The following is a 27,088-nucleotide window of genomic DNA, read 5'->3' as shown; positions in this document are numbered from 1 at the left end:
GATTCTTTACTACAGTAATACTGCAGTATAAAATACCTTGTTAAGTAAACTCCTGCATTGAAAATATCACTTAATTAAAGGTATTTCGTTATTATGAGCAGAAAAATGTTTCATAAGAGTGTTTTTATTATTAGAAATTACAGTATATTATTGGATTGTTAATACTGATGTCTTCATATATAAATTGCATTTTAGTGTTGTACGATGGATATGTGACACTCGTGTGTGAGAAGATTTTGTCTGAGAATCCCCCGGTTACTTTAAGCAAAACATTCTCGCAACTATATAGAAATATCAGAGGTGGCAGTTGTGAAAATGGTAAAGTAGTTTAACATTTAACATATAAAGTGGTAGAAAATTCCCCGCCTTGGATGAGTGACAGGCAGAACGTGCGTCCTCCAGACCTTGAGCAGCAGTACACGGAGCATGCAGCGTGCACGGTCGTGTAATTTGATCTTGTGCTGTGAGCTCTGGGACACTTGTTCGCTGTCAGGCCTTTGAAGTCCTCAGAAGGTTCTGCTTAAAGCTGCTTTAAGCGTACCTTGTTGAAAGTGAGCCATGGTGAGGAGGTGTACTGAGATTACTTTGGCAGTAGTTAAGATGCGCCCAGCGCTGCACTCTCTGAGGAGGCTGATTTGAGATGCATCGCTTGCCCTTGTCTCTGGACCTTGAACAATGAGAGGTGACGAGCATAAGTCATGAGCGCCGCTAATTCACGTTAATCAACCTCAGCCACAACCAGAGTTGTTGGTCATTTAGATGCAGTCAAATGAGATGCAAATGCTGGGCTATTTGAATGCTAAAGAGGTCATTAGCAGATAATAGCTGCGTATTAAAAGGAAAGTGTTGTTCCTCGAAATGAAACGCTTCTGCGTTTCTACCTACTACTCTTAAGTTGGCTTGTGAGTGTTTGTGCCTGGAGGTAGAGAGGGGTGTTGAGTTCCCCACCGGTTCCTTACTGCAGTTCTGCAGTGGCTGATGAAACAAACTGCAATGATGTACCAGAGTAGCGTAAGAATGCAGTCAAGTCTGAAAATACAATGAGAGCACCATTGGTTTTAAAAACGGAGGAAAAAGTGCTGTGGTTGTCTTTTTCCATCCATCATCACACACCATAAATTGGTCATGATCAAAGTTTGATTTCTTCTTCTTTTTTTTTTTAATGACCGTATCCTCCTGTCGTTATTCTATGTGACATGGAAGCGATGCGTCGGTCTATGTCAATATTTTTTAGTCTTCCACCAAACCCACATTCTTTTCCCTCCCACAGACAAACATGAGACCAAGCTGAAGGGTGTGATCTACTTCCAGGCAATAGAAGAGGTCTATTATGATCACCTCCGCAGTGCCACAAAGGTATGTTGTAATGGACTCTGACAGCAATGATTTTCTCTCATCTATTTCACACTTTGTTTCTTTTTTTTATCCTGCATTCTCTTTCATTTAAAACATGTTTCTGCACATTCTGTGGTTTGCTTCTTCCCCCCCCCACCCCCCACCCCCCCTTGTGCTTTTGCTTTTGCCGGCTGCTGTCACAGAAGGGATTTTTCAACTTGAATATGACCAGTGTATGTATCGCGCTCTCTGTTCTCCCCTCTAACCTCACTGAACCCTGTGTGTCCAAACCATAGACAATAGTGGTAGAGACTATAAGTTCAACAGCTGATGATGCATGGTTAAGTCTTGTATTTCATGACCTCAGACAGTGCACTGGTTTGATTCTTGTGTGATTTTGTAATTTGAATATCTAATCCTGCGTGATCCCATTCTCAATCCCAGTGTTCCCAGTGTAAATCAGTCAAGTGGTTAAAAAACAAGAAGCTGCTTATAGCAGAGGAAATATCTCTTATTACAGTACATTTCATGTTTTTGTTATACAGTATATAGTAGGCTGAGCGGAAAGTCCAGTTAAGGATAATACTTCCTGACTGATTAAATTTATCAAATCATTTTTAGTCATTTTAAGGCTTGACAAAAATAAGACCCCATTTGAGCTTTCTCTGCCTTTTACTCATTTGTCAAAGACACTTCTCTGCTGAGGAAGTTGAAATGGTCCGTAGAGCCGTAGGTGTAGTTTTTGGCCATACTTCTGTTCTTTATGATCCATGCTGCATGCTACTTGACTTGAGCCTTACACGTCTTGTCATTTGTATTTTTCATCTTCAACCCAAAGCTGAGCGGCTGCTGCCTCCTCATCTTCAGTGTGTTTGTGTTTGATGGCCTGTCGCAATGCTCCGCACTCTGACTTACTGTGTGGCTCTGATCATGTCTGGAACTTTTATTTTACTTGACACTTCCAATGTCACATTACAGAGGGTAAAACTTTAAAGTCTGATGCACTTAGAAGACAGAAAGATGATGGTTTAGAAGAAGAAAAGTGATGCAGATGAGTGGAACATGTGTGTAGGGGTGAAATCAATTTTACAATAGTCTGGTTGGTTGCTCTTCCAAAAACATAACAGTTTTGTGGGGAAAACGCTCGTAAAAGTTTAGTTTTTCATGTACTCTTTGTTATAGACTGTTGTCCGTTAACTCTGCAGATCGGGGGTAGACTACTGTGTTTTTGACACCAATTCATTGACAGTACCAGTGTTTTGGGATTAGTGTTCCAGATAGACAGTATTTTGCGTTAATGGCAAAACTGAAATTGCGGGCATTCAGTGCTTCTTAGGGCCGAACTAACCCCAGTCCGTGCCCCTCTCTCTATTACCTTTACAGTTCTTTCTAAAAAATATATATATAAATATATATAATAAATACCTGGTGATCTTTGAAAGAACCCAGACGGTGGTTTAACAACAACACTTTATGCTGTTCTGAAAGTATTTCCAGAGTCCTCAACCAACTCTTCTAACCATCAAATTGTTGATTGTTGATTTGTTTTAACCTTTTTCCCAAGTTGTTTCCTAACATGGTAACTAGAAATTGCATGATGATTTTGCATGACACAACAAAAATATGAACATGCTATTTTGTATAAATATATAAAATACTAAAAAGGAGCAACAATATAGACAAATATTAGTGAATTCTTGATACTATTGTACAAATTGAGCAAAGACATGTCATTTCTAGCTCTCAGTTCTGTTTGCAACTTGGTAAACAGATTAAAAATGTTTTTCTTTAGTGCAGTTCAGTGTTGTTAGCAAACAGTTGCTGTACTTGTTTAAAAGTGAGTTGCTGTTGGGTGCTGGGCAGCTAGTGTTCTGTACTGTGCGTTTGTCACTACGAGTGACATCTTTCAAATTACACATTCATTTGATTAGTTAATAAAAAAATGTAATTACTGCAGCCTCAAGGATTCTGGAAATACCTTCAGAACAGCAATATGAGTTGTTAAACGACCTATTTTTGTCAAAGATTGAAGCGTATCTTATTTTTGTAGACATGCTTTGGTAAGCTCTGTCTCTATTTTGAATGTAATGGTAATACATTAGAGGCACAAACTAGGGCTAGGACAGAACAGCTTCTATAACGGCATTTAGATCGCTGGACACCCCAAACTCTCCATTTTAACACAGGCTGATACTGCAGTTATTAAACATTAATGCAGAACTGTGTGGACTCTAAAAATCTCTCATTATATTCAGTTAAATTGAAGGTCTCCCCATTGACAACTAGCGTTGTTCTGATAAGTAATACAACAAATATGTACTTCAGTTTGTAAAAGGTTGAAATTGACCTATATATTATATTCAATTCAATTCAATTTTATTTATAGTATCAAATCATAAGAGTTATCTCAAAGCACTTTACAGATAGAGTAGGTCTAGACCACACTCTATAATTTACAAAGACCCAACAATTCAAGTAATTCCCCTAAGAGCAAGAATTTAGTGTGACAGTGGTGAGGAAAAACTTCCTTTTAGGGAGAAACCTCGGACAGACCCAGGCTCTTGGTAGGTGGTGTCTGACGGTGCCGGTTGGGGGTGTGATGAACAGTGGCAATAATAGTCATAATAAAGATAATGGAACTATGACTAGAAATAGTTCTATATATAACTCCATACCTGATACATTTCAGAGTACAGAACAATGAGAAAGCAGGGAGTCAGTGGGGTCTGTAAATGTGGGAGTGGGACTACCACTGGGAAGGTCTGATTCTAGTTTTCTCTTCCAGAGCCCGAACCCCTCCCTGACCTTCTGCGTTAAGACCCACGACCGGCTCTACTACATGGTGGCCCCCGCAGCAGAGGCCATGAGGATCTGGATGGACGTGATCGTCACGGGAGCCGAGGGATACACGCAGTTTATGAACTGAGAGAGACAGTGCAGAGAGCGCAGGTGACGAGCAGATAGTTTCGTCAGGGACTCTCCCATCACAGACTCTGCAGGTCCTTCCCGTTTCCAGTCCACAGCGGACACAACGCCTTGTTTGTTACTTTTCGTTTTTAATCTCACACTTTGATTTTACTATGTAGATGTTTTCACCTCCACATTTTCTACGTGAGTCAGTTTGGATTGAAAAAGGGAGCCCTTGGAGGACACACATCTGTACATAAACCAAAATGTATACCTGTCAAAGACTTTTAAAAAGCCTTTCTATATTGCCAAATGGAGATCTTGTAGTTACTGTTTGTTGAACCTTTTGTATTATTTGTTTCCTTTCTTTATTTTTTTTACTTATAGAGACAATTGCCAAATGACATAATGCCAATGTTTTGTTTGAGTGTTCATCATGACTATGCTCAGTTTAGACAGAAAGAGAATAAAATAATCGTAATTCAAAGGGTTAATCAATTTAGAAATATATTCGAAAGAATCTTATTCAAAATGTATGAATGAGAAAAAAATAGAAATCAGTCTACAGGGACTGGAGACGATCTAAGAGTCCAGAGTAACCGTGAAACACAGTAAAACATTGCACCCAGTCCACAAGTCACTACACCTCAGTGCTGCTCTTAGACTAACTAACTCTAAATCTACGGCATATTAAGGTATCCTGAGCTACATACTAGTCATATTACTTCACATAGGCTTACCAAAGTAATTGGAGGTATTTTGTTAAGACTTTGACCCACTACAGCTCAGGAGTTCACTCTGCAGTTCGCACTATGGTTCAACCAATACAGGGTTTGAAAAGCTGGTACTGATACTATTATTATGAGCTGCTCATAAACATTATTTTGTGCAGTAGTTAGAATATAAAAAAAATTACGAAATAAAAACCTCTACTTAACGCAGAATAATGAAATAACTTAAGGATTAGCACATTAGTTTGACTTTTTGGGAAATCCACTTATTTCCATCTAGCTGTATTCTAAACATGAAGCTAGAGCTAGGAGACGGTTAGCTTAGCATAAAGACTGGAAGCAGGGGGAAACGGCTAGCCCTGGCTCTATCCAAAGGTAAAAATATCTTCTTACCAGCACTTCTAAAGCTCACTAATGAAAATTATATATCTAATTTGTTTAATCAGCCAGTGAATTTTACCAGTGTTTCCAGTCTTTAAAGCTAAGCTAAGCTTACAGGTTCCTGGCTCTAGTTTCATTCTCTAAGCTCTAGCTGATTTTTTTTTTGCCAAAGGTTAGATGAGAAGATTGATACCACTCTCATATCTGAATGCTAAATATGAAGCTACTGTCAACAGCTGGTTAGTTTAGCTTAGCATTAAGACTGTGAGACAGCTAGCCTGGGTATGTTCCAATACTCACTAATTCATATGTTGTATCTTGCTTGTGTAATTGGTAGGTATCTTTCGACAGAGACAGGCTAGCCTCTTCCCCCTTGCTTCTAGTCTTTATGCTAGGCTAAGCTAACTGACACCTGACCATAACTTTAAATTTAGCATACAGACAGGAATAAAGTAAATAAGCAGGTTTTCCCCAAATCCCCATAATTCTTAAAAAAAAAAAAGTCTTTATCGGCTTCCAGCCTTTGTGCTAAGCTAGGCTGTACAAGCCAGGCTCAATATGCCTTTAAAGAATTTCCAAAATTGTAACAATTTTGTATGTAATTAAAAAGTAAGGAGGGAAATCAGTTGGAGGACACTCACCGGATGATATCCAACACTCAGAAGTTGACTCCCGAAAAGCCCAGTGTATTGATCTAACCACAGCTGCCACATTCTCAGTGTACATGTAAATATGTTGAACATTATCTCACTGTCTCTGTACGATGCCGCCATGTTGCCAACTCAAGGTGCAAACTGCATATCCATGTGTGCACAGTTACAAAATATCATCTATTTGCCAAGTAGCCTTTATGAATCTTGATGATGCGACAACACAGCTGAGAAGCAGCCATCATCACTGCCAGCCTAAAGCAGCCACCACTAGAGTGCGCTATAGAGACCACACAGGATCAACAATACGGACTAATGCAATTCTCAACTGTGCCTTGACTATGTGTTGTTGTGGATCCCGTGTCTGAGTCCAGCAGAGCCTCGCTGGAAGGCTACAATCGTATGAACGCATTTTAATTAGTTTCTGAGCTGTAATGCAGTACAGGTTCACATGAGGGGACGTCTGCCTGTAGCCTCATTACAGATACTGAAGGCCCTGAGCACAGTGGGGATCAGCTAGTTCACTGTCATTATTTAAACTCTTATGTTATTAAAGGAGCACTCCCCAGTTTTTCAGTTCACTGTTCTCGTAGGCTGAGTAGAGAACAGTTGTATAACGTCTTCTAATGTCTTTGTTGAGTGTGTCATCATTGAGCTTGGAGACTACAAATTCATAACGGAAAGCCTGTGTTAAAAACTGGGGGCATGGAGGTTGTGTGTTTACCAGTTAGGGAGAGTCTAATAAAAGACACTGGTTGCATTATGGGAAATTGACTCATAAGAGTAAAAGTCGAGATGCCTCAACCACTGCTGCTTCAATTTGTCTCGGTTCCCCCAAATTGCGATACTAAATAGCTGGAGTGCTCCTTTAAATTTTAACCAATCAAAGATGCAGAAAAAAGCGTGCATTTAGTGTGTGCAAAAAGAGTGTGAACTCAGACAAATGTCACCATTATTTTTGCACATTCAGTAGCCGGGTTAACTCATCACAAGTTCATCACAACAACTTAGTTTGCCAACAACAAAAAACTGGCTTTAACATCCAGTTCAGATTATACTGTATGTAATGCAAGCATTTTTCACAATTATGGGTTCTTAGATGTAAAAAGAAATGGCAATATGAGACTATATACCCTCAGGAAATTTGGTTATAAAATCAATACTTTCTCCTTTATTTTTTTACATTAGTAATTATTGATTGTAGCCGTATTATTAAAAAAATCTGTTTACTCAATTTTTAATTTAATACAACAACTCTGAATTCCAACAGTGATAAAATCTTGACTCCCTGCTTTAAATCCCCACTGTGAGCAGAGGCTTGCGTGCATGAGGGTGGATGAAGAAATGTACTTCAGCTTTAACAGACTGTAACTGACCAGGCTCGCCTGGTGTCTTTGTCGTCAAGTGTTTATCATCACATTGTGAGTGTATTGATTGGCTGTGAACATGACCATTTGTAGTTAGCAGATGCCGGATGCTGTTGTCAGTTTTGTAGAAGCAGAGTACAAAACTACGCTGTGATTTTCGGAGCATGTGGAACTGTTGTTTAGTTTCATGTGTTGGTACAGTGATGATAATTTATAGTTGTGGTGCCTGAAATAGTGACGCGTTTACTTCTTAAAAAATAAATTAAAAAAAGACTAGTGAAAAGACCTTAATATATTCTGTCCCCCTTGCCTTTACTTTCCCTGCACAGTTAACATGTGCAAACCAAACTATTCAACACTGGCAAGGCTGTTAAATCATGTCTGTCGATAGTAGGTGGTATATACATTACTGTTATCTATGTTGATGAGAAAGGAAACTAAATATAATGTAAAGAGGATGCCCAAATGAAAAAATATCTTGCTATTGAAAAGAGATGAAACGGTATTGTATGAAAAGAAGTACACTTTTTACTTATTTTTGTCATTTTAGAAATTTTATTGTCAGTCAGTTACATTTCAAAATTGTTATGGTAGTGATGTATCAGTCTACCTTTTTTTATTTACTGGTACAGCAGAACACACACACACATAACTCACCAAGCATTCATGAGACTTTTGTTTTTTTCTAGAAAGTAGATCCTGTCACACACACACACACACACACACACACACACACACACACACACACACACACACACACACCTCGTACCATACTGTGTTATTGGTACCCTGTATGTCTACTTTCACGTATGAATAATATGGATTTTGTCAAATCTATTAAAAACAGAGCTATTACAGAATATTGTCTTCTTTTCTTGGGTTATAATGTGAAGGTTCCAGTGTTGTGGAGCGCGATAGCAGCAACTATCGCATGGATTCTCAATGCCGACTGATTATTGGTTCATTACTAACAGTCATAATTGGAAGGACAAGGAAGAGCCTACCATGGAACAGCAAGTAGAACAAACCCCGCCCCAAAAAAGCTAAAAAAAAAACAAAGACAGTAAGCATTTCTTCCTAAAAAGTGGAATTCACTCACAATCAAACACAGCTAAAAAAAAGTTTTATAGGAGTAAAAACAAATGAAGAAACAGCCTAAAAAAATAAAAATAAACACCTAGTTTCTTTCTTTGACAGTGATTCTTCCAACTGAAAGAAGTCCCGTGTTGGCTATCCACATGGATTTTACAGCTCGTTGATGCTGTCACCTGGAAGAAAAACAATTTATTTACCTGTAAACTACCCAGATACATTCACTGTTTGCAGACGGTTGACTCTCTATTTGACCAGCTTTAAGAAAAATAACATTCAAATGGATTTTGTTTTTACATAAAATTATATATGATACATTAACTGGCTAGTGAATTTTGATAAAACTTATGGAAAATCTGAGATAAATTGGACAAAGTCAGTTTTGGAAAGCCCAAATTATCTGACAATGCTGCAGTGACAACATTTTAGTGTGTAGTAGACTGGATGACAGTTAAGATTAATTAATAATTAATTAATTAATTGAATAGTGCATCCTCTGTGGAACTATTTAGTCAATAATTTGACTTTCAAACTGTACATTGCAGTGGTGAGATAAAAAGCATATTTAGCATTAATCCCTTTTCCTTAAAAGGGATAGTTTGGATTTCTTTAAGTGGAGTTGTATGAGGTACTTATACATGTATAAGTATAAGGGTTTTAAAAGTTAGTTTGGATTCACCAAAGTCACACTAACACAAAACTAAATGATCAAGGCAGTAGTAGACCAACAACTGACGGAACAACGTTCGTGCAACTTTCTACGAGGTAAAATTACTGTTTTTGTCAAAGGAGTCTGATGGCTTTGAAGAGAGCATAGATGTATATAATGGCTTCTGTTCTGCATCATAAAGGGCTGTCTGACGGAAAGGTGAAGTGAAAATATTATGGTGTATAACTAAACTGATATTATTTTTTAGGTGTCTGAAATATGTTTAGCTGCTGCATCCATCCACAGCAGTATATTGCTTAGCTTCCGTGTCAGCACTCCTGTCTGTTTTTCCAAACAGCGGGCGTGCACACCAACACCGCCATCTAATATAGGTAATACACTGACTATAGATAAGTACCGTATACATCATTTGTACATATTTTAAAATCAGCAATTTATAACACCGATGTGAGTTAATTCATGCTGTTTTGGCCATAATAACTAGTTCAGGTATAATACATGAACTCTGTAAACACAGAGCTTAAAAATGTTACTTACTTTCTGCACAGGGCGAGTTGTAGTCAGTGACTGCCTCATCACCTGGAAATATCAGCAAAAACACATCAGATATACAGCAGTGTCACAGAGAGGAAAGTAACGTGAGTAAAGAAAAGTGAGCATCACATATATTTGGACAAAATAACAACTAAAAAAGTGCATTTCCTGCAGAAAATGCTTGTGAATGCTGAAAAGCTAAATTGCTAAAGCTAAACTGGATTGCTGGCATAATTGCATAAGAAGGTTAAGTAGTGAGAATAGTACAAATTTCATTGAAATGTTGAATAATACCAATAATGTATTAAACAAAAGTAGAATATTTTAAGGTTTTTTTTAAAAGAAAGGTCATAGTATAGCATGACAAATGTCAGAGTATAATATGTCAAACAAGTGATAAAAAGTAGTATAGTATGTAGAAAAAGTCATAAAAAAGTCATAGTATAGTAGGTCGAAAAAAGTCAGCATAGTATGTCGAAAAAAATCGTAAAAAGTCATAGTATAGCATATCGAAAAGTCATAAAAAAGTCATAGGATAGTATGTCGAAAAAAAGTGATAAAAAGTCATAGTAGAGTATATCAAAAACGTTCTAGTATGTCGAAAAAAAATGATGAAAAATGCATAGTATAGTATGTCCAAAAGTCACAAAAAGTCATAGTATAGTATGTCGAAAAAAGTCATTAAAAAGTAATAGTATAGTATTTCGAAAAAAAGTAAAAAAAAAAAAAAAAAAGTCATTGAATAGTATGTCAAAAAAAGAGATAAAAAAGTCTTACTATAGTATGTTGAAAAAAGTGATGACGAAGTCATAGTATAGTATGTTGGAAAAAAATGATAAAAAGTCATAGTATACTATGTCGAAAAAAGTGACAAAAAAGTCATAATATAGTATGTTGAAAAAAGTCATAGTATAGTATGTCGAAAAAAAAGTCTTAAAAGACAACAGTCATGGCAGAATATGTTGGAAAAAGTAATGGGATACTAGTATGTCGAAAAAAAATCGTAAAAAGTCATAGTATAGCATATCGAAAAGTCATAAAAAAGTCCTAGTATAGTAAGTCGAAAAAAAGTTACAAGAAAAGTCATAGAAAAAAGTGTCATGTGGCGAAAAAAAATCTAAGTATACTAAGTCGGACAAAAAAAACGTAATAACAAGAGCCAGCCAGGACTGGGTATTGAACCTGGGTCAGACTCTGCAGGGACTACTTGTTTGTCGCCTGTTGACAGTAGTGCTAACCGCTGAGCCAATGTGCCATCAAAGAATTTATGTTGAAAACAGTAATAGCATAGTATGTAAAAAAAAACAACAAAAAAAACATTAAAAAGTCATAGTACAGTATGTCGAAAAAAGTCATAGTATGATACTGTATGTCGAAAAAAAGTGATAAAGTCTTGGTATAGAATGTTGAAAAAAGTGTTAAAAAGTCATAGTATGTATGTCGAAGAAAGTGACAAAAAAGTAGTTGGGAGCAGTAGCATTTAGAAGTGGAAGAAGCCTGAAGAGGATTTAAAGATTGCTTCAATGTAATGTAATGTAACAAGAAAAAAAACGTAATATTTTAAAAACTATAATTGGTGGAGAAAAGTTGAATATCAACACAAATGTCCTTAAAGAGCTGAAAGAGCATTTTGATATTTGAATGGTTTTTTTTGTAGCTGAAAGTATGCTGCTGAATCAGCATTCACACAATGAAGCTCTTACTTGTCTGGTAGTAATCATAGACTTTGACCACAGCTGCTTTCAGGTTCCTTACAGGCACGTCCTCCTCTAGTGTCACACTGTGCATCTTTGTCTCATCCTTCTTCAGCTGCAACCACAAACAAAACAGGCCACTAAAGAAGCCATTTACTTACTTAAAACACAGTGCACAGTAAACATTGGCTGTACTGAGGTTTATCAAAATAAAGCATGAATTCATGCGTTTATGAAACTGTATTTCACCCTCAACAAAAGACACACATTCTGTCAGTGCTTCCTACCCCATCTAAGTAGATGTTGATGAATCCGTCCTCCACGTCCACGCGCTTCACTGAGCGGTCGCGCTTCAGCTACCAAAGCACAGAGCGCAGACTGCCATTAGTATACTCCAACATATTAAATATAATGTAGTAATATAATGTAGTATGTATAACATATTAGATGCAGTAGAAAAGTCTGGTAGTATTAGCACAAACGATATGTGTATTAAAGTAGAAAAGTATTTTCCATCATCTGGCTACTCATGGTTTAACTGTTGAAAGAACTGACCAGCTTCAGGGAGCTCTTATCCAGAATGTACCCAGACAGCAGTTTGATGTTGATGATGACCATGTTTGTTTCCTCTCTCCTGCCCTGGTACCTACACACACCCACACAGTCAAACACCACGTGATAGTGACGCTCACATACTGCTGTGGTTATCAGTTTTTGTCTCTACAATGTGGCAGAAAGACTTTTTTGGCATAATTTCAAGATATTGAATATTTGCCAAACAAATATTGTCTCTTTGTTGCCAGTACAGAATGTTCGGTAACACTTTACTTGAAGGTATCGACATAAGAGTGACATGACACGGTCATGAACACATGACACAGTCATGACCCTAACTCTAACTCTAACCCTGACCACGACTTGTCATGACAAAAACCGAATGACACTTACTAAAAGAAGCATTATGTCATAAACGTTTATGACTTGTTTATAATGTTTATGACACGTTCATGACAGTGTCATGTCACTCTTATGTAGATACCTTCAAGTAAAGTGTAACCCAATGTTCTAATGCTGTTTAACATGTCTGAATGAGCATCATAATTAACCCAAGTTAAAGTCATCATTTTAAGTTTATAAATTCAAAAAGAAAAAAAGTAACCACAATAATTAACTGTTTCTAAAACAAAAAAACTTTGTAATAATGAGTTGCAGGTGGTGCAATTATAACACTAACAAAGGCCTGTATGCTGGCTTGTTTATGTGAAGGTAGGTCAAAGCCATTATTTAAGTTCTTCTCTGCAGGTAAACTGTTGATACAGCTATTTTCTGTTCTGTGTTATGTCATGGCATGGTTTGCTGATGCAATCAGTTTCCTTATCCAGTAAAATTATCCAATGAAGTCCAGAATATTAACAGGAAATAGTATTAACAATACTATATATAATTTATGTATCCCTGCATTGAAGTCAACTAAACTTCTCCATACAATTACAAGTCAACGATGATCTAATGACATGATCAGTTGTACAAAAACATGTAGACACACACAGACACACAGTACCTGACTGTCACAAAGAGGATGAGCTGGGGCTTGCTGATGTTGCATTTGGCCATGGTGTCAGCAGAGATGTTGAAGGCAGAGAAGTCGGGTGGAGGGGGGATGTTGTAATGCATGGAGATCTGTGGCGGGACAGATCATCACAAACATCACTTTACAATGGAACAATAAGCTTTCATCAAAAATATAAGTTACAATTACCTTGAAATAACCGTGGATAGAATTAATATAATTTACATTTGTATTATTTTTAACAAAAGCTATCAATGAAAAATGTTTTGAAAGAAGAGAGCGATCACCCTCCCTTTCCCCCTTTTTTAATTAATTATTTATTTAATTTTTTATTATTTTTTTTTTGGTCCGTCAGATACTTCATTATCTTACCATGTATATCTGTGCTGACTGTCTACGATAAATAAAAAAATAAAAAATAAAAAATAAAAAAAAAAAAAAAAAAAGCTATCAATGAAAACTATGTTTAAATCGCAAATAAATAAGTAAGTTAAATATATAAAAAATACTGGAAGAAATCTTTGTCAAAATACACGCCGATAATGATAAATGTGTAACATGTCGTTGATATCGGCCTGCTGATGTATTGGTTAGGCTTTAAATTACTGGACCTTAAACATCTTGTCAACATATATTGATATGCGTTTTTAAAATCGGTGTTACACAGCTTTCATATACTCGTCATTTTTTATTGCCTACAAGCAAGAGCGTTGGTTTCGTTTCAATATTGGGGGGGGGACACAACCGGGGAGTCAAAAAAGAAAGAAAAACGTGGCACTGGAAAGTTAAGATGGTATGGTCCCTGCACCCTCCCCGAAGTCTCCGCCTGTGCCTCCAAGTGCTGCTCCTATTCTCTTTTGCCCCTAACTTGGCCCTATTTCATTTCCTGCTTCACGTGTTCTGGTGTTGGCTTCGTCTTTGGCTCATCCTGTGGTTGATCGTACCTGTGCCAGCACACAGCTCTGCCCCTCAGCTCGGACCGTGAACTCTCCAGGGACCTCGCTTAGCTTCTCCTCCTGGTACAGCAGCCTGTTGCTCTGATCCACCGTGAACTCTTTGTCCAGGCCTCCTAACGACGTCACTGTCACTGTAGTGCTGCCCTCCGCGCTGTAGGTGGCAGCGCCGTACTTAGCCAAAGCCTGGAGGGCCACCACAGTGTCCTGAGAAGCAGAGAGGTTAAACATGTCATTAAAAACGGTTAGGGGGTTAAGGGTTACCCATAAACCACCTGTGTGTGCAGGATCTGTCCTACCTGTGTGGAAGAGAAGCCCCCGTACGGGTTCTGCTGCTGGGCGAGCCAGCGGATGATGCTGGAGGAGTAATCCAAACCAAAGTCCGGCATGGCCGGACCGGAGAGCAGAGCCAGCAGCACGTAGGAGGTCATCTCCACCTCCAGAGAGTCCAGGCCTTTCCTGGAAGCCCCTGCTCTGTCCCAGTGACGGGTGCCACCTGTGGTGTCATTCATTAGAAGGTTAGCAATGACTAACTTTGTACACTTGAGTTAAATCAGGACATGGTCAAACCCTATACCCCAACCTGCCAACTCTGCTCTGCATCAGCCAACCTGCTTGCTGCTCCCTCACAGCGAGGGACAACTAATCACTCAACGAAATCCCGACTGTTTGCTGTCCTGGCTCCTAAATGGTGGAATGAGCTCCCTATTGACGTCAGGACGGCCGAAAGCCTACATATCTTCCGACGAAGGCTAAAAACACATCTCTTCCGATTATACCTCAAATAAAACAAAAAATGATTTTTATTTAAAAGCTAATGTACTTGCACTTACTACTTGTTGTCTGGAGTTTGCACCTTCAAGGTTGAAAGCATTTAATTGGAAGTTGCTTTGGATAAAAGCGTCAGCTAAATGACATGTAATGTAATGTAAAAAATCAATGAGTAGGAAGGTCTACAGTCTATAGATTTTAATGTTTAGATAGGAAATTCATTATGGAAATTACCATCTCCTCTGTGTTGTTTAACCTCGAGCTACAGCACTTACAAAATGTTCTTTTAAGACAACCTTTTATTGTCATTTATATATATATATATATATATATATATATATATATATATATATATATACACACACACACACACACATTTGGGACACTATATGGAAGGATAACATGTAATAAAAACTAGGGCTGTCAATCGATAAAAAAATTGAATCTAACTAATTACATACTCTGATTAATTAATCGAAATTAATCGCATACATAATTAACGGTGCCTGAACCGATACTTTTTAAGAAAGTAAAAAAAGAAAAGAAAAAAGAAAAGGGTACTAAACAACAGTTGGTGACATTAAAGAACGCCTTGTTTATTGCTAAGGCCATATGGTCAAAATGAAATGATTTAATGATAATGTATAACAATAACTTATTTCACTAGTAAATTGCTGTTGAACGACAAAAACAACCACCAGATGGGAAAAGGACATTTACAATAACTTCAAATGCACCACGACGCTGTAGTTTACCAGTTTCATTGAACACACCGTCTGTGTTGTTTCTCCGACGGCAGCTGCAGATTGTTACATACCGGTGTTGAACCCTCTACAGTAAAACACAGTCTAACTTTACACCGTTCAGCGTTAGCTGTCAGCATTGTAACCGTGTTTAATCCAGCTACTAGCTAGCGGTAGGCTAACGTTAGCTGCTGTCGAGTATAGTGTTAACTAGCGTCACGTGCAACGGTGTTTGTGTTGCCTGTATCGTCTGTTTCAGAGCATCAGAGAGAAGTGCAGACATATCAGTGGCACCAGATTTCGGTAGCCAGGGTTGGCAGGAAGAAGATTTTTACAAGTAAATGTTCCAGTTAATGATCCAGGCAGCACATTCTCGTCTCCCTCCTTCATTTTACAGTCGAATGGTGGCTAGAACGGCTCCGGGTCAAACGTCAATATGGAATAGATTAATCTGCGTTATTTTTTTTAACGCGTTATTTTTTCTCAGATTAATTAATCGAAATGAACGCGTTATTTTGACAGCCCTAATAAAAACAGAAATGCTACCACAAAAAAGCAAGCGCGGGCCAGACCACAGGGAAGAACTGCTGAAAGGTCAGATGTGCAGATGTTGCTGATGGTTTCACTGTCTTACCCTGTGTGTTGGACTTCTGGTGCAGGTAAGTGATGAGTTTGCTCCTCATCTCCTGGTCCCCAGCCAGAGTGAAGGTGTAGGACAGCAGGGCGGTGGTGTACAGGTTGTCCAGCTGACCGGCCACTGCCTCTTTCAGACAGTTCAGGCAGTTCTGTACCATGGGGTCCTGTCACACCACAGGCAAACACAAAGATGAGACAATGCGCTTTAAATAAGTCTAACAACCAGGTATTTCAATTGACACCGGCCAACTGGCCAAATGTTGCTAAAAATTAACTTTGGCGGGTAACATTGTAAAGTTACTAGCCAATTTGGCTAGTGATTAATGAAGAAAATAACACTGCGTCTGTTTGAATCGGCAGGCTGCAGAAACGATGCGACAAGTCAGTGTTGTCAGATAGGTCTGTATTCTACCGAGAAATCTCTGCAGTTTTGTGTGTGTGTTTGGCTTGGAAAATGTAATCTTTATCTGGCAACACTGCTTTAGTACTAATCCTACATTTCCCATGAACACCACGTCGTGACATGTCATACAACCGTTGGCTACGTGCCCAGTGTTTGTGGTATCAGTTACAAGCTGGAAAAGACGAACGGAACAACGAGAAACAAACGACAGGAGCTGAAATCAAGTATTAAAGTTAGTTAGGAAAAAACAAACAAAAAAACGTGGAAATATTTTTCGTGGAGTTTAGAAACCAGAAGAGCATACGAGGAGGGCTGCAGACACAGTGGACAATGAAGATGATAGAGGAGGGGGAAAAGAAGAAAATGAGGAAAATTTGGCTAGTGGTAACTTTAAACCACATGGGTGGCAGTGAAGGTCAGGGGCCTCGACGGACCAGACCCGGGCAGCAGACGCTGGCTCTGGGGACGTGGAACGTCACCTCTCTGTGGGGGAAGGAACCGGAACTTGTGCGGGAGGTGGAGCGCTACCAGTTGGATCTGGTGGGGCTTACCTCTACGCACAGTCTCGGTTCTGGAACCATACTCCTGGATAGGGGTTGGACTCTTTTCTTCTCCGGAGTTGCCCAGGGTGTGAGGCGCCGGGCGGGTGTGGGGATACTCACAAGTCCCCGACTGAGCGCCGCTACGTTGGAGTTTACCCCGGTGGACGAGAGGGTCGCCTCCCTACGCCTGCGGGTTGTGGGGGGGAAAACTCTGACTGTTGTTTGTGCGTATGCACCAAACAAGAGCTCGGAGTATTCGGCCTTCTTGGAGACCTTGAATGGAGTCCTGTATGGGGCTCCAGTAGGGGACTCCATAGTTCTGCTGGGGGACTTCAACGCGCACGTGGGCAATGATGGAGACACATGGAGAGGCGTGATTGGGAGGAACGGCCTCCCTGATCTAAACCAGAGTGGTTGTTTGTTGTTGGACTTCTGTGCTAGTCATGGATTGTCTATAACGAACACCATGTTCGAACATAGGGATGCTCATAAGTGTACTTGGTACCAGAGCACCCTAGGCCAAAGGTCAATGATCGATTTTATAATCGTTTCATCTGATCTGAGGCCGTATGTTTTAGACACTCGGGTGAAGAGAGGGGCAGAGCTGTCAACTGATCACCATCTGGTGGTGAGTTGGGTCAGAGGGTGGGGGAAGACTCTGGACAGACCTGGTAAACCCAAACGGGTAGTGCGGGTGAACTGGGAACGTCTGGAGGAGGCCCCTGTCCGACAGACTTTCAACTCACACCTCCGGCGGAGCTTTTCGTGCATCCCTGTGGAGGCTGGGGGCATTGAACCCGAGTGGACAATGTTCAAAGTTTCCATTGCTGAAGCTGCGGCGGGGAGCTGTGGTCTTAGGGTCTTAGGTGCCTCAAGGGGCGGCAACCCACGAACACCGTGGTGGACACCGGTGGTCAGGGAAGCCGTCCGACTGAAGAAGGAGTCTTTCTGGGATATGTTATCCCAGGGGACTCCGGAGGCAGTTGCAAGGTACCGAAGGGCCCGAAGGGCTGCAGCCTCTGCCGTGAAAGAGGCAAAGCAGCGGGTGTGGGAGAAGTTCGGAGAAGACATGGAGAAGGACTTTCGGTCGGCACCAAGGTGCTTCTGGAAAACCGTTCGCCACCTCAGGAGGGGGAAGCGGGGAACCATCCAAGCTGTGTACAGTAAGGATGGGACGCTGCTGACCTCAACTGAGTAGGTAATAGGGCGGTGGAAGGAGCACTTTGAGGAACTCCTAAATCCGACTAATACGCCCTCTATGGTAGAGGCAGAGCTGGAGGATGATGGGGGATTGTCGTCAATTTCCCTGGTGGAAGTTGCTGAGGTAGTTAAACAACTCCACAGTGGCAAAGCCCCAGGGATTGATGAGATCCGTCCAGAAATGCTTAAAGCTCTGGGTGTGGAGGGGTTGTCTTGGTTGACACGCCTCTTCAACATTGCGTGGAAGTCGGGGACGGTGCCTAAGGAGTGGCAGACCGGGGTGGTGGTTCCCCTTTTTAAAAAGGGGGACCAGAGGGTGTGTGCCAATTACAGGGGTATCACACTTCTCAGCCTCCCAGGTAAAGTCTACTCCAAGGTGCTGGAAAGGAGGGTTCGGTCGATAGTCGAACCTCAGGTTGAAGAGGAACGATGCGGATTCCGTCCTGGTCGTGGAACAACGGACCAGATCTTTACTCTCGCAAGGATCCTGGAGGGAGCCTGGGAGTATGCCCAACCGGTCTACATGTGCTTTGTGGATCTGGAGAAGGCGTATGACCGGGTCCCCCGGGAGACACTGTGGGAGGTGCTGCGGGAGTACGGGGTGAGGGGGTCCCTTCTCAGGGCCATCCAATCTCTGTACGACCAAAGCGAGAGCTGTGTCCGGGTTCTCGGCAGTAAGTCGGACTCGTTTCAGGTGAGAGTTGGCCTCCGCCAGGGCTGCGCTTTGTCACCAATCCTGTTTGTAGTATTTATGGACAGGATATCGAGGCGTAGTCGGGGTGGAGAGGGGTTGCAGTTTGGTGAGCTGGGGATCTCATCGCTGCTTTTTGCAGATGATGTGGTCCTGATGGCATCGTCGGCCTGTGACCTTCAGCACTCACTGGATCGGTTCGCAGCCGAGTGTGAAGCGGCTGGGATGAGGATCAGCACCTCTAAATCTGAGGCCATGGTTCTCAGCAGGAAACCGATGGAGTGCCTTCTCCAGGTAGGGAATGAGTCTTTACCCCAAGTGAAGGAGTTCAAGTACCTTGGAGTCTTGTTCGCGAGTGAGGGAACAATGGAGCGGGAGATTGGTCGGAGAATCGGCGCAGCGGGTGCGGTATTACACTCAATTTATCGCACCGTTGTGACGAAAAGAGAGCTGAGCCAGAAGGCAAAGCTCTCAATCTACCGGTCAGTTTTCGTTCCTACCCTCACCTATGGTCATGAAGGCTGGGTCATGACCGAAAGAACGAGATCCAGGGTACAAGCGGGCGAAATGGGTTTCCTCAGGAGGGTGGCTGGCGTCTCCCTTAGAGATAGGGTGAGAAGCTCAGTCATCCGTGAGGAGCTCGGAGTAGAGCTGCTGCTCCATCGCGTCGAAAGGAGCCAGTTGAGGTGGTTCGGGCATCTGGTAAGGATGCCCCCTGGGCGCCTCCCTAGGGAGGTTTTCCAGGCACGTCCAGCTGGGAGGAGGCCTCGGGGAAGACCCAGGACTAGGTGGAGGGATTATATCTCCAACCTGGCCTGGGAACGCCTCGGGATCCCCCAGTCGGAGCTGGTTAATGTGGCTCGGGAAAGGGAAGTTTGGGGTCCCCTGCTGGAGCTGCTACCCCCGCGACCCGTTACCGGATAAGCGGAAGAAGATGGATGGATGGATGGGTAACTTTAAAAATATACTAGCCATGTTGGCTGGTGCTAAAAATAAATAAATAAAAACATTCATTTAAAAGCCCTGCTAAGAAGTGAAACAATTAATGAACTGATTTCTCTGCAGGCTTTTAAAAATGAGAGTTGCTTTAATGTTGTTTGCAAGGGAACTTTTTTAGTAATTGCTACGGACAAATGTAGCCCCCAAGACAGACTATTAAAAGCTGAAGAGACAACAAAGGAACACAGGCCGACATCTCTGAAAGGCAGTAGTGAGAGATAACAAGCGATTACCTCAGCTCAATATTTATCAGGGTGCTTAGTGTTAATTCTCTCTAACAGCTCTCACAGGTGACTGTGGTTCCTTTCTTTCTACAATCTTTGGATGGCCAAGTTCATTTGTAGGCCATGCTCGGACCGCCTGTCTAACAATAAGAATTTCTATTAAATGATGCAATCTGAAACATAAATAAAGTATCCTGGTTGCAGAAAATTTAAAGCATCAAACACGACAGGAAATCTACCAGCGTTGGTTTCCGAGGATATAAAAAGTTAACCTTGATAAACATTTAAAATGACCCAATGAGTTCAACAGGTGAACATCTCCCAGCTGCAGCAATGCGAGGCGTTCAGTTGACAGTGAGACGGAGGAGAGCGCCGTCAGACTCACCGTGGTGTTGGTGTCCAGCTCCAGCAGGGCAGCGGTGATGTAGGCTGTCAGGGACACGTCGTCACTCACTCCTCCCTGTTGAAAACAGAGCGGAAACAATCTCTGTCACACATATAGCTTTACTTCATGTCAGCGCCACTAGATTCAATTCAGTTTAGTTTTTCTTAAAAGGATATCCTTTTTTTTTTAAATTTAGTTTCAATTTAAAATAATATTTTTCATTGCATATTTTCGTTGTAGTTTTAGTTTATGATGTCCTAAATGTGAATGTTTTTTTTCACTTTGTGGCAAAATTGATTCAGTTAATGCTGATTGAAAGCATTGCTGCTTTATTACACCTGCACAGCAATTGGCCATTAAGCTCTTGATTAAATTTAAAACTGTGCACACTTCAGTTTGTCTCTTTCCTTGTCTAAGAAAGTAAGCACCATGATGAAACACACCTATCGACTCTCTACTTACTGTAGACAAACTAAGCCTGAGCTAAGCACATACAAGTCATATACGTAGCCTTATTTGGCAGCCATACCCCAGTATGTGAGATTGCCACTTTTTAAAACAACAAGGAGAAGTTGTCTGAAACTATAATTTTACATAAAAGGAATCGCTTTAGACCGTCCTTGGCTTCTTGCTTATCACACAGTGTTTTACAGATTACAAATATTAGTCCACAGTACTTACTTTTATCTATAACAACTACACGTACCTGCCTCAGACACACAGGTGTCATGGCTTTTTGCCATTAGTCGGCTTGTACTGTACTTTAATGGGGACTGGCTCACAATAATTTGTTAGGGATATTTTCTCTGCTGTGTGTGTGTGTGTGTGTGTGTGTGTGTGTGTGTGTGTGTGTGTGTGTGTGTGTGTGTGTGTGTGTGTGTGTGTGTGTGTGTGTGTGTGTGTGTGCTGCTTGCCTGCAGGCCCGGGGCCATCGCGGGTCTCTGCACACACTCACAGCTCTCCGAAATTATGCAAATTGCTCCTCACATTGAGCCAATTCTGTGGTTTTGTCTTATAGGAAAATACTAAACGACCAAAAACAGATGATGTGAAACATCTAAAATGTTCAAACTGACGTCATCACCTTCATGCCATTGTGGAAGAGTTTCCCCACAGATCTGATGCAACCGTCAGTCTGCTGGTTTCTGGACAGCCACATCCTGGCATCTTTAATGTGCTTGTCATGCACAAAGATGTATGGTCTCGCTCCGCCAAAGGACTTCATCACAAAAGCGGTGAGCCTGGAAGTTCAAATACAGAAAATGCACATAAGGTTTTTTTTTTTTTTTCAGAAAACAAATCTAACCCTGTGCGCCTGTGTTGGTAACCCCAAAATGAACCCAGCTTCAGGACAATTACATAACAGCCTCCTGTCTCACACTAACACAGAGCGCTGGGCCAGAGCTGCATCCACAACTAAACAATAATCTGCGCCGCAGAGCCTCGCAGAATAAAAACAGCTGGAGCTGACAGACGCAGCAAAGTTAAACACACACATTTCATATATTTGGATCATAATTCAGATGCAATGCTTCTAAAGGAAGTCAGTTATAGACATTTTACATTATATACACATATTGCATTGCACTATAATCAGTATGTACAGCATGGGTCAACACTGCTTGACTCTTTACAGTATTCATACTTTAAGGTGCACAAAAATAAGCATTCATTCATTTTGGCCACTTGGGGGCAGCAGAAAAAGCTGTAAACACAACATTGACATATTACCTTATAGAGTTCAACGTGTTAAGCAAACAATCATTCATTTACACACCCAGCAGACAAAGAGCTACTGTAGCAATCATCTTGAGTCGTGTTTTGCCACCACGTAAATTAAGTTCAAAATACACTTCATCACTGCAATCAACACCTGTCACATTACACATAGCCTTTTATGCCATTCTTCATATAAAACATTGATTAGTGTGGCTTTTAATAAAGAAATCTATATATTTGCTCACACTTTAGTGAGTCCTTGTTTGAGAGTCCTGGGATTTTGGACTAATCCAATCTCCTGTTGGAATTATAATGTAATTCAACACTTGAGAGCCCTAGTTTCTCCTAACCACAAACACACACCCACGCACACACTCACCAACTGCCAAACTGCCCAGCACCCTTTCAAACAGCAAAGGGTTTGTTAAATCCCCTGAGGCACTGTGCTTTAAGCCCATTAAATGCAAATATTAATATTTTCTGGCAGGTTCCCCATAAAGTAAATTATTAGGATGCTTGCTGGTGCCAAAAACTAGAAAGGACACACTGTGCGTGTGTGTGTGTGTGTGTGTGTGTGTGTGTGTGTGTGTGTGTGTGTGTGTGTGTGTGTGTGTATATACCTCCCACTGTGTCTGCATGTCTTTCATCAAATGAAGTGTGAGATTTGAGCTGAAATATTCACAGTTTAAACAGCAAAGCTCAAGATAAATGTTTTTAAGTGTTCGATTACCACTGATGCAACTGCAATATATAATGAGTTATAGAAATGAACATATTCTATTATTCAGATTATTTTGGTACTTCTGTTTTCTAAAACACACACCATCAAGTTTCAGTGACAGGTGTGAAAGTAAAGTGAACAGACAGTGGGTGGGATTTCTGGTTCCTCCTCAGTTTACAGAATATTTATACATCTCATTTTTAGTATTTGGGCTTTTTATGAAACTAAAATGCATTATTAATAATTCCATATGTGAAATATAATAGAATAACTATTATTTTTTTAAATAACACTCATAAATAATTCATATAAAAATGCCTCTTCTAATTTAAAAAACGTGTGTTAATGTATAAAATGTGCATCATCATTACTAAAAAATTACAATATGGCTCAAATTATGTTTCTTATTTTAGCTAAAATATGACAGTTTATTTTGTTTATTTGTGACCAGTTCCCATATGCATGTTCATAGAAAATGTCATGGCTATTACACAACATCATTATCTGTATCCTAAGCAGCATCTGCTAGTTATGTTACTGACCAGGTGTTTCCAGACTCATCACTCTTCCCAAAAGCACTGTAGGAACCGTCATCATGCTTGTACGTAAGCTCCCTCTGATATCCTACAACACACACAGACATGAACAAAACCATCAAATTTACAAAAAAAGCCCCTTGACAGACTGACAGACAGACAGTCAGTCAGAGCTGGTGAGGGCCTGTTGTTTCACAAATGCCGGTGAGTGATGATACAATCCCGGAAGGCGGTTTAAATAATAGATCCAAAAGACTGAAGGTTTACCAGATGTCAGAACCATGCACGGCAACTTATAATACTATGAGGCAAGATTTTACAACTTTAGAAAGTTAGCACTGCGACCCTCATCTAGGTGATTGTGAGATAAAACTCTGAAAAAATGGCATTTTTCATTTTACATAGTGATCTACCAAGAATGTGCTATTCCATGTAGGGCTGGGCCATATGGCCAAAATCTTCTCTCCCAATATAGGTCATTTCATATCTTGAAAACGATATATCACAATATCAGGTAATTCAATAAATAGTCTAAATGAAATAACTACATGATAAAGCATACTTTTGTATTCTCCTGTGTGAATTAAATACTTGACAAATGGAAAGCACAGAGTATTTTTGCTCATTTTATTAAGAACTTCAGTGCAAAGTAACATACCGTGCAAGGATCAAAATGTAAAGAGTCGTCCAAATGCAGTTTGGCTGCTGATTTTTCGACATTGCAATAGAAATATATAGCAAAATAAATACAAAAGAGACATTTTGACATCATCATATCGCCCAGCCCTAATAGCATGTATTTGATTGGCCAATGCAAAGCCTTGAGCCATGTTCCCATGTCTGAACACAGCCAGCCTCCTCATTTATTTGAAGGGGACATTCATTATTTCTTTAACCCTCAACTGGTTTAGGCCAGACTAATGCCAACAGATAAAGAGGCATTATTTCCTATAGGGGACAACTGAAAAACATTTTGGGAACCGATGGAGGATATATGCAGACTGGAATAATCGCCCAGTGTCTGTCAAGAGAGTAAGCATTCTCACAGCTCCATTCAACATTTCTTTTCCACATTCACGGTGCCGTCACAGATGGTACTGAACAACTTACCGCTCTCCAGGAATCGCGTTGCCTTGTCCTGAATATCCTTGGTCAGCTGCGCCGTGCTATTCAGGTAGTTGAGTATGAAGATGTTTGGCGCAAACAGCACCATGTTCTGTTCCCCGCAGCCGTACGGCATGGCCAGGAGCTTGTCCAGATTCTTCATGGCCCGGCCCATCAGGTCACCTGCAGAAGCAACAGGAGGAAGATAAGGTAGACTCCAAAATTATACACCCCGACAACTTTTTATTCTTAGCAGGTTGGAAGGTTAACATACAGTAGATACTGTAGTGTTAGCTGGCCCATCGCATGCAAATGATGAGTCTTGACAGCTGGACTAAAGAAATGACTGAGAAATAGTGTCACCAACCCAGTACAGAGACAGAGGCCCTGGCCGATCCAGCCACAAACATCTCGGGCATCAGAAGGGAGATTTTCTTCTCCACAGGCCCCTCTGGCAACACAAAGACCAGAAAAAAGAACACATAAATGATACACAAAGGAGAGAGCTTAAAAGGAACAATTTCACATTTTGGGATATGCGCTTATTTACTTTCTTGCCGAGAGTTAGGTAAGAAAATCGATACCTTGCTCATGTACGATAATATGAAACTTACTTATTGCTGGTTAGCTTAGCATATAACCCCCTATAAAACCACAGGTTGGCATTTTTTCACTTTGGCTTTTTGTTTACTTAAAACACTCAATAATAATAAGTGAGCTTCAGAAGACACAACCGGGCTAGCTGTTCCCCTCGGTTTCAGGTCTGCTGGCTTTGTTACATGTGTCAGTGATGTGTGATTTCATTTGAACACTAACGTTGCAATGAGTCAGTGTATACCAAATTCCATCCGTTCCATTTCATACATTTCTGTACAGTACTCATCTCCAATCTGACAAACACAAATGCTTCTGAACAATTAGTAAACGGCCAATCAATCACCCCCACAGTGAACTGTGAGAACTTCAACCTCTGACCCTGAAACAGGGCTCCATGACAGAATGACGGATTTAGTTCTGAATGAGAGGATCAAGATGGCTGTTAAGCCTGAGGCATCCAGATAACAGACGCTGATAGACGGGTCGTTTGTGAGCGCTTACCTGCAGGACAGAGGAGAGCGTTATGACTGACCATCTGTGGTGTTCCTTCAGCCTTGTGGAGAGAGACAAAGAGAATGATATTGATTACATCAGCAGGCAACGTAACAAGTATTGTGTGTGTATCTAAAGTCTGATAGAGCTCCATTGTTTGAACCACTGTCTCAACTATTTGAAATATCAAGGAACCACACCGCACTGGGTGTTCATTTAAAACCATGGACACCATTTTATTTTAACTCAATCTTACATACACCGTCCCGCTGCCCCAAATGCTCATTAGAACACCAAATCTAAATTAATAGTCCCCAACAAATGCACTATAACGTCCTGTCTTGAGTAACGTAAAATCTACAGTGTTTTTTTTAAAGGAAGGGTCTCTTTTAACAACAAACTATTTAAGCTACGTCTTCAGTAGGAAAAATGGGCTCTGTGACACAAACGGGGTATAAAGATAACTGACTGCATTATTCATTAAAAGGACGTGCCACAACCAAGTCAGTCAACTGATAATAACGGGGCGATATATTTGTGTTGTTTCATAAACAAATTCCTGACATTACGTACTTGTCTGCAAGTTCTTTTTTCTCACATTTTGTCACATTGTGCCCATGGAAGACAATGATTTATTCCGATTCTTCTTTTGTCAGTATGTGGTCACTTTTTCCTCCGATATAGAACAGTTTTTTTTTTTTTACTATAACTCGACTTTTAGTAGAACATAAAGACTGCAAAAAACTAAAATAAAATAACAGGAGATACACCATTTCATTCACCATGAGGGTGTTGACTGTATTTTAGAGGTTACTTTCATAGAAAAAACAAGTATATATGTCTTTATTAGTACTCAGACTGAGGCGTTCTGCTGTTTTGTGTTGCATTTGACAGTCACTGACCTCCACCAGCAGGGTGCGGACCACTGTGTCGATTCGGCCCATGTCGGGGACGGTGGCCACCTCGTTGCCACACAGAATGTCAGTCTTCAGGGCCTCTGCGCTGACCTTCAGATTCACCTGACCTGTGTGCACACACATACACCCGTCTTATTTTGAAAACATAGCTGTATTGATTAGCGCTCCCTGTCACACTGTCACATTTTGTGTACGGAGGCAAAACAGCTTCTCGTCTCCTTTTTTCAATCCAACTCATTATCCTCCCTGTTCCTCCATCCCTCCCGTCTATGTTTTCCTTCCTCCCCCTGTTTCCTAGCTTATTCGCCCTCATTAATCCCCATTTGTTGCCTTATTATGGCGCTCTATCTCACACCCCCTCCCTTATTTTCTCCACAGCCCACAATCCTTCACACAGAGGACAAGTACAGATCACCCCTCGAGGGAGAGGTTTCTGAGTGTTTCGTCAGTGATACTACCTGACTTGTTAGTACAAGTGATTGTCAGCATTCCTCTAAGGGGGAGTTAGAGGAGCGCAACTTGAC

The 27,088-nt window shown here is 40.7% G+C and overlaps 2 protein-coding genes across 23 annotated transcripts in view; one reads left to right on the top strand and one right to left on the bottom strand.

The window, feature by feature from the left end:
• phldb1b (pleckstrin homology-like domain, family B, member 1b) overlaps positions 1-7,647 on the top strand; it is a 123,996-nt gene extending 116,349 nt beyond the window's left edge. For 15 of the 19 annotated variants that reach the window (XM_031283518.2, XM_036001682.1, XM_036001687.1 and 12 more), the window contains 3 exons: positions 1,271-1,356; positions 1,539-1,568; positions 4,121-7,647. In XM_031283518.2, coding sequence (XP_031139378.1) covers positions 1,271-1,356; positions 1,539-1,568; positions 4,121-4,261 — 257 coding nt within the window. In that variant the 3' untranslated portion in view covers positions 4,262-7,647. The remainder of the gene's footprint in view (positions 1-1,270; positions 1,357-1,538; positions 1,569-4,120) is intronic. The other 4 variants (XM_031283527.2, XM_031283526.2, XM_031283521.2 and 1 more) reach the window with 1 other exon arrangement.
• A 259-nt stretch (positions 7,648-7,906) lies between these two features.
• Positions 7,907-27,088, bottom strand: part of LOC116038854 (alpha-2-macroglobulin) — a 38,460-nt gene continuing 19,278 nt past the window's right edge. For all 4 annotated transcript variants that reach the window (XM_031283530.2, XM_031283529.2, XM_031283528.2 and 1 more), the window contains 16 exons: positions 26,550-26,671; positions 25,657-25,708; positions 24,926-25,009; positions 24,565-24,741; positions 23,461-23,542; positions 21,563-21,719; positions 20,479-20,553; positions 16,033-16,198; positions 14,184-14,380; positions 13,876-14,091; positions 12,923-13,041; positions 11,917-12,007; positions 11,649-11,717; positions 11,371-11,476; positions 9,671-9,712; positions 7,907-8,639 (listed from right to left, as the gene is read on the bottom strand). In XM_031283530.2, coding sequence (XP_031139390.1) covers positions 8,617-8,639; positions 9,671-9,712; positions 11,371-11,476; positions 11,649-11,717; positions 11,917-12,007; positions 12,923-13,041; positions 13,876-14,091; positions 14,184-14,380; positions 16,033-16,198; positions 20,479-20,553; positions 21,563-21,719; positions 23,461-23,542; positions 24,565-24,741; positions 24,926-25,009; positions 25,657-25,708; positions 26,550-26,671 — 1,778 coding nt within the window. In that variant the 3' untranslated portion in view covers positions 7,907-8,616. The remainder of the gene's footprint in view (positions 8,640-9,670; positions 9,713-11,370; positions 11,477-11,648; positions 11,718-11,916; positions 12,008-12,922; positions 13,042-13,875; positions 14,092-14,183; positions 14,381-16,032; positions 16,199-20,478; positions 20,554-21,562; positions 21,720-23,460; positions 23,543-24,564; positions 24,742-24,925; positions 25,010-25,656; positions 25,709-26,549; positions 26,672-27,088) is intronic.

Source organism: Sander lucioperca, chromosome 5 (assembly GCF_008315115.2).
Source record: "Sander lucioperca isolate FBNREF2018 chromosome 5, SLUC_FBN_1.2, whole genome shotgun sequence".
Taxonomy (NCBI): domain Eukaryota; kingdom Metazoa; phylum Chordata; class Actinopteri; order Perciformes; family Percidae; genus Sander; species Sander lucioperca.
The sequence above is the reverse complement of the archived record's forward strand: the minus strand, read 5'-3'. Positions and strand labels throughout refer to the sequence as shown.